The 7,106-nt window shown below is 44.0% G+C and overlaps 1 protein-coding gene across 1 annotated transcript in view; it reads left to right on the plus strand.

Annotated features, from left to right (window-relative positions):
* RWDD1 (RWD domain containing 1) overlaps positions 1-7,106 on the plus strand; it is a 20,791-nt gene that overhangs the window by 5,721 nt on the left and 7,964 nt on the right. The window contains exons 3-4 of the mRNA XM_019537945.1: positions 1,289-1,419; positions 5,881-6,024. Coding sequence (XP_019393490.1) covers positions 1,289-1,419; positions 5,881-6,024 — 275 coding nt within the window. The remainder of the gene's footprint in view (positions 1-1,288; positions 1,420-5,880; positions 6,025-7,106) is intronic.

The raw sequence follows: 7,106 nt of genomic DNA on the forward strand, positions 1-7,106 counted from the left end.
CTATAAGGATGCTGCAGGTTTTTCTTCCCAAGGTGGAGAACCTTGCATTTTTCGGTGTTAAACACCATCAGGTTCTCATCCGCCTATTTGCTGATCCTGTCCAGGTCAGCCTGGATCACCCGCCTATCTTCTGGCGTGGATGCTTTGCCCCAAAGTTTGGTGTCATTGGCGAACTTGGCCAGTCCTGAGTAAAGCGTTTGAGGTCTGGCATTTACTATAGTGATTCAATTAAAAAGGAGGTTTTTCCCCACTTAATATAGGGAGGAAAAGCTTTTTGTCTTACAATTGAATATGAGGCAGCACAGGATAGGCAGCTTCATAGTTTCATAGTAGGTAGGGGTCAGAAGGGACCTGAATAGATCATCTAGTCTGAGGGGCAGAAGCAGCACAGAGCGGGGAAGTGGAGGGAGGCAGGCACAAAACAGGTAAAGGAGTGGGTTGAGGCTGTGGGGGACAGACACAAGGTGGGTAATTGGGAGGGGGACAGGTGTCAGGGGACAAGCTCTATGCCTCCCCCCACATTTGCCCCCTTGCTGCCTCCTTCATTACCCCTCTACTGCATGCCCCATTACTGCTTATTGCCTGTCCCCCCGCTGTGTGGGGGGTGGGGGGAGATGAGTTTAAGATGATCCTCCAATAATTAGATTCTAGAGTTGGAAATGTATTAATAGAATCTAATCACTGGGGGATCATTTTAAACTCAGGTAAACACAGTAATTTACTGTGGGTCTCCTTGTAGGTTAGCTCAGGGTTTCCTTGTAGGTTAGCTCCAGATTGAGTGAGCTTCAGCTCCTCCCAGTGTCTCAACTTCTAGATCTGATTTGTTGGTTCTACATTTTATAGAGAGCATCTTCACCAGGCATCTACAAATTAAGTGGTGTGTTGTCCAACTTTTAGATGCTATTGGATCTGTCCCCACATTATAATGCCCTCAGTTTTTAAAAAGGGGCTTTGCTTACACAATTTCAGTGTTTCATTGGAGTTTTGCACAGACTGCTTACTGCTTCTAAAGTTCCTTGAAGATAAAAATGATAAAAAAACTTGGAGTATTTTTAAAACAATATAAATAGCCAATACATGCAGAGTGTTATATGTGACCTCTGACGTTTACTTTGGCATAAGACTCCTACATTATAAAGTTCCATTATGGTATTAGTTTTGTTATTTTAAATTATATTGTGGGTTAATGATCTTAGTTAATGCACTAGATTTAAGTTTTAAAAATTAATACTGATGAAGTTTGAAGTAGTCCATGCTAAGATTGCCTTTTTCTTTTTCTATACTCTAGCTGTCCAGACAACCCTTAAATTTACGTACAGACAAAATTATCCAGATGAAACTCCACTTTATGAAATCGTCTCCCAAGATAACCTTGAAGATAATGATGTCACAGACATATTAAAACTACTAGAGCAACAGGTATGGAAATACAAGTATGTATAGACTCCTGTTGATGGCATTTCAGCATTCATTGGTTTGAGAGGCGAACCAAGGACACTAAGCACTGACATCTACCACAACCAGAAAGTGTATATTTTATTTACTGTTGTAGGGGCTGACTGGCACTGAGTCTGCAAAACCAGATTCAAGTTGCTAAGCGATCTAGAATTATATATATAAAGTGAACTCTTCTTATGGCATTTTATTATCTATCTGTCTGTCTATCTTGTTTAACAGAGTCAACTTGATCAATATTTCATTGCTAGTTCCTTTGCTTATATATATATATATAGTCTAGATTACTTAGCAGTTTGAATTTTGTGTGTGTATGTATTTATTTATATAGAAAAGTTTGCTCTCTCTATATCAAATAAAATACCATAACATGCCATAAGAAGAGATGGTTCAGTCACATAAAAAATATATATATGTATATAAAAGCTTTAGAAATGGCAGTGAAATGTTGATTTAGTTGATCATGTTAAATAAGAGGCCTATATACCTACCTGACTGTAGGTATATACTACAGACCACCAAACCAGGGGGAGGAGCTTGATCCAGAGTTCGCCCGAGAACTGGCAGAGGCCACACAATCACAGGACATGGTTGTCGTGGCTGACTTGAGTTATCCAGATATCTCTTGGGGGCAACACTCAGCTAAGTTGGATTGGTCGCATTCCTTCTTGACCTGCATTGAAGAGCTTTTCCCGACTCAGGAGGTGCACAAGCCAACCAGAGATAATGCTATTCTAGACTTGGTCCTGGCCAAGGGGGATGCCCTGGTGACCAACATAAAAATAGAAGGTAGCTTGGACAGTGAAATCAGCATGTTCACTGGCCGTCTTAGGGCAGACAAATTAGATATCAGGACTGAAGTTTTGGATTTCAGAAATGCAAATTTCAACAAACTTGGGTCACTAGTAGGGAAAGGGCTGCAGGACCAGGAGCCGAAGATGAAAGGAGTGTATGAAGTTTGGTCGTTCCTTAAAGACAGGATCCTCAAAGCACAAAGGAAGTCCATTCCCACATAGAGGAAAGGTAACAAAAGAGCTGGGAAACACTCTTGGCTAAACAGGGGAATCATGGTCCTCTTAAAAAGGAAGAAAGGTGTACAAACAATGGAAGCTTGGGGCATGCCCCAAGGAGGACTATACAACAATGGCCCGCACTTGTAGGGAACAGATTCAAAGGGCTAAGGTGGCAACTGAACTAAAATTAGCAATGAGAGGCAAGGACAACAAGAAGGTCCTTCTTTAGGTATGTAAGGAACAGAAGGAAAACAAATGGGAGTGTGGGATCACTGCTTAACAACTCAAGACAGCTGGTTACCAGCACTCGGGAGAAAAATGAACTCCTGAATAACTATTTTTCTTTGGTCTTTCAACGGGCCAAGGGAAAAACCATGCCAGAGTGGGTACAGAATGAGCAGGGTAGGAATGACTGCCATCCTACTATTACTGTACAAGTGGTGTGTGATCATTTGAATAAATTAAACATATATAAGTCAACAGGACTTGACTTCATCCAAGGGTGCTGAAGGAGCTGGCCGAAGTCATCACAGGACCACTGGCAAAACTTTTCCAAAATTCATGGTGCTCCAGAGGGGTCCCTGAAGACTGGGAGAGGGCCAGTGTTGTGCCCATCTTCAAGAAAGGATGGAAGGAGGACCTATAGGCCAGTCAGCCTAACTTCTATTCCAGGGAAGATCCTGGAAAAAATCATCAAGGAGTCTATATACAATAGGCTTGCAGAAGGTAGGATTTTGAATGACAACCAGCATGGCTTCATTGCAGGCAGGTCTTGTTTTACCAACCTCATCTTTTATGATCAGGTAACTCACCACCTGGATAAGGGAGAGGAGGTTGACATTGTATGCCTTGACTTCCAAAAGGCCTTTGATCTAGTTACTGGTATCCCATGATGTTCTCATGAGAAAATTGGAGGACTGTGGGCTTAACTGTGAGACAGCTAGGTGCATAGGGAGCTGGTTGCAGGGTAGGACCCAGAGAGTTCTAATGAACAGATCTGTGTCATCTTGGTGAGAAGAGGCCAGTGGTGTCCCTCAGGGGTCAGTACTTGGTCCAGTGCTTTTCAACACCTGTATCAATGATTTTGACATGAGTAGGGGGGGTGTAAAGAGCTCATTGGCCAAGTTCATGGATGACACGAAATTATGGGGAAGTGGGGTCATGCTTGAGGATAGGCTGCAGATACAGGCGGACCTAAACTAGCAAGTTGAGCGCATTGGAATCAAATGAAATTCAACATTGAGAAATGTAAAGTGCTTCATCTGTACAAACATCCAGGCTTAGTAATGCCAAACTCACCAGCACCATGAATGAAAGGGACCTGGGGGTGAAAACAGACCGCAGTATGAATATGAGCTGGCAGATGCTGTAGCCAACAGGGCAAATAATACCCTCACATGCATCAATCGATGCATCTCAAGCAAACTAGGGAAGTGATTCTTCCACTGTACTCAGCATTGGTGACACCGCTACTGGAGTACTGGGCGCTGCACTTCAACAAGGATATGGTAAAGCTCAGTAGAGTCCAGTGAAGGGCCCGTATGATCAGAGACTTGCATAGGAAGCCATATGAGGAAAGGCTGAGGGATCTGGGACTCTTCAGCCTGAAAAAGCGAAGGCTGAAAAGGGACTTCATGGCAGCTTACCGCTACGTCAGGGCATACATCAAGGGCTCAGTGAACAACTGTTCACCAGGGCACCCTTGTGGAAAACTAGAAGTAAGGGCCACAGACACCTGGAAGACAGTTTCAGACTCAACATCAGGAAAAACTTCTTCACAGCCATGGTGTCTAGACTGTGGAATAGGCTCTCTTCAGAGGCGGTGCAATCATCTACCATGGAATCTTCAAGAGGAGCCTGGACGGTCACCTTGCTGGGGTCACCTGATACCCTGTTCTCTTTCCTGCCTGGTGTAAAGGGGCTGGACCCGATGATCCCCCGAGGTTTCTTCCAGCCTTGCAGTCTATGAATAAGGTAGAATTAAAGTAGGATAAATTCGATGCCTATTGCAAGGTCCACAGTTCATAAATATTTGAAACAGGCCAGATACAGGCATTATGTTTCTGCCAGGAGAAGTGCTGGTCTACTGGTAGAGAACCAGTGAACAAGTTTTTGTGTACTTCCTTCCAGAGGAAGTATGCCCCATCTAGGAGAAAGATCTTTGAGGCTGATACCTGGAAGATCTCCCTTTTGCTAGAGTTTTTCTTGCTAGAATGAATGCCTGTATGCTCAATAGAAGGAATCAAGCAGCAGCTTCCCCCTTTCCTTCCCCAGCCCAGGTAGGACTCCAGTCTGGGGAGCTCATAGGAAGCATTGCATTGCTGCTTCCTCTCCTGCTGAAGACCATGAGGAGAGGAACAATGGCTGCTCCCTGGGATTCCCCAGACTAGTTCCTCCTTTCCCCTCTCAGTGCAGACAACTTTTCCCCACTGCTCCACTCCCCACAGTGGACTGGGAGGAATGGAGCAGCTGCTGCTCCCCACAAAGGATTGCCCCAGAAGTTCCCAGAAATTTTCAGCTAGAGAAATGAATGGCTGTTCATACTGACAAAAATGTTGACTGTATGTAAAAATGCTGACTGTGTGTGCATTAATTCCTCCCATATTTCCCAACCCTTGCTTAGCAGAATTTACTTTAGTTGAATTCAATAGATTAGCATAAATAAGGTTTCTGATTTTTCAGACTTCCTACTAAAGGAAATTAGTTGTATTTTTAGTTAAATAGAATATATAGAAGTCCTGCTGCACTAAAGAAACTAAAATTAAGACAGGGGCCTTACTGCCAGGTTTGTTAGAAAAACCATCCTAGCATGTGTTTCTCATCCTTGGTTCTAATAACAGTTCATAGAGATACCTTTCTCTCCTGCATTGGCTTGTGGAAGAGAAACTAGCTTCTACCAGGGATTTGTGACTAATTAACTTGTGCTTTAGAACTCCTTCTTTTTTTGTAAATGCTTTTTCAGTTAGCAACACCTTGCCAATCCCCTTTCTGTTAAGACCCTGCTGCTTTACTATTGAAAAGGTTAATGCATCTCCCTAGCCTATGTATATATCGTTTCACAATGAATATACTATTCAAGAAAAGGAGCCCTTGGCATCCACTATCTCCAGGCACCATGGTTTTAGCACCTACGGTGATGATCGTATTTGTTTCACCTTTGTCTTTCTTTGATCCAGGAAAATATCAGTAATCTACAAAATGTCAATACTTATCTCAGAATCACTTTAACTGGCCTAAAACCTCTGAAATATATTTTTTTGCAAACATTTTTGTTTTAAACTGGCACAAGGCAGCTTAGTAATATGACTTCCATGGCTGCAGGTCTAAGCATAGTGTTTTCCAAGTGGGTGTGTCCTTATTCATAAATTGCTGAACTAGTAAACCTCTGAAATGTCTTTCTTTTATGTTACAGGTAGAAGAAAACTTGGGGATGGTAATGATCTTCACTCTAGTGTCTGCTGTACAAGAAAAATTAAATGAAATAGTAGATCACATAAAAACACGAATAGAAGAGGAAAAGAAACAGAAAGAAAGAGAAGCAGAAGAAGCAGAAAAAGTGAGTATGGTTTCCTGTAATTCAGGGGCATCAAACACACAGACCATGAAACTGTTATCTGGATCCTGAAGGAGCCTGGAATTTGGAGTTGGGATTCCAAGGTAGAGAGCCCCATCGGGGGTGTGTTTTGGGGGATAGTGGGGTGAGCAATGTTTGCCCATGGAGCTGCACGGCTTAATTCTGCCAAAGTGGCTCAGGGACCGTGGTGGTAAACACTAGAGCTGTGCAAAGCTTTGGCCCCGATTCAATTTGGTGGAGATTTGGCCCGATTTGGTGCCTGAATCTCCCAATCGAATTGGAGGACCCTTTAAGCTCTCTAAATTGGTTCGGAGAGATTTGGAAAGATTCAGCGATTCAGACATAGACAGAGCCCTAAATGTTTTTTCTACATACCTCTAAGTAGCAGGTGGCTCATGAATGTTGCGATGCTGGGGCACATGAAGCATCCCACAGCCACAGGAGTGCAGGAGGCTCCCCAGTGCACTCAGCAGCAGACCCAGAATTGGAATGAGAAGCACTTCTGGGCCAATTCTGGGTCTGCTGGGGAGTGTGTGGGGGACCCCCTGTGTCCCCCTGGCTTGGCAACTTGTGCCTCCTGGGTCTGGGGGGTGGCACATGGGGTCCTCCTGTGGCCTATCGCCAAGCTGGGGGAGTGCAGGGGGCTCCCCAGCGGACCTGAAAGTGGACCAGAAGTAGTTTCTGGTCCACTTCCTGGTTCACCTCTGAGCACGTGGAAGGCCCCCCCCATACTCATTTGGGACGCTTCATCTGCCCCAGCATCGCAGTGTTCACAAGCCATGCTGGTACCTCAGGGTATGTAGAAAAAACTTTTTAAACTGTGTCTATGGCCGAATCACTGATTCTCCAAATCAGCATCAAATCTTCAGGTTCGGATTCGACTGAATCGAATCGGGGACAGTGATCCAAATCAATTAATTGAATCAGTGTCTCTGATTCAGGCTGAATCCGAATTGAATAGGGCCTGCTTTGCACATCCTTAATAGACACTTAACACCATTCTCCCAGCTGCTGGAAGTGGGTCTAGATCCAGCTTGCAAGGAGTCCTGCAGTCCAGACCAGCC

Source organism: Crocodylus porosus, unplaced genomic scaffold, assembly GCF_001723895.1.
Source record: "Crocodylus porosus isolate Cpor-Errol unplaced genomic scaffold, CroPor_comp1, whole genome shotgun sequence".
Taxonomy (NCBI): domain Eukaryota; kingdom Metazoa; phylum Chordata; order Crocodylia; family Crocodylidae; genus Crocodylus; species Crocodylus porosus.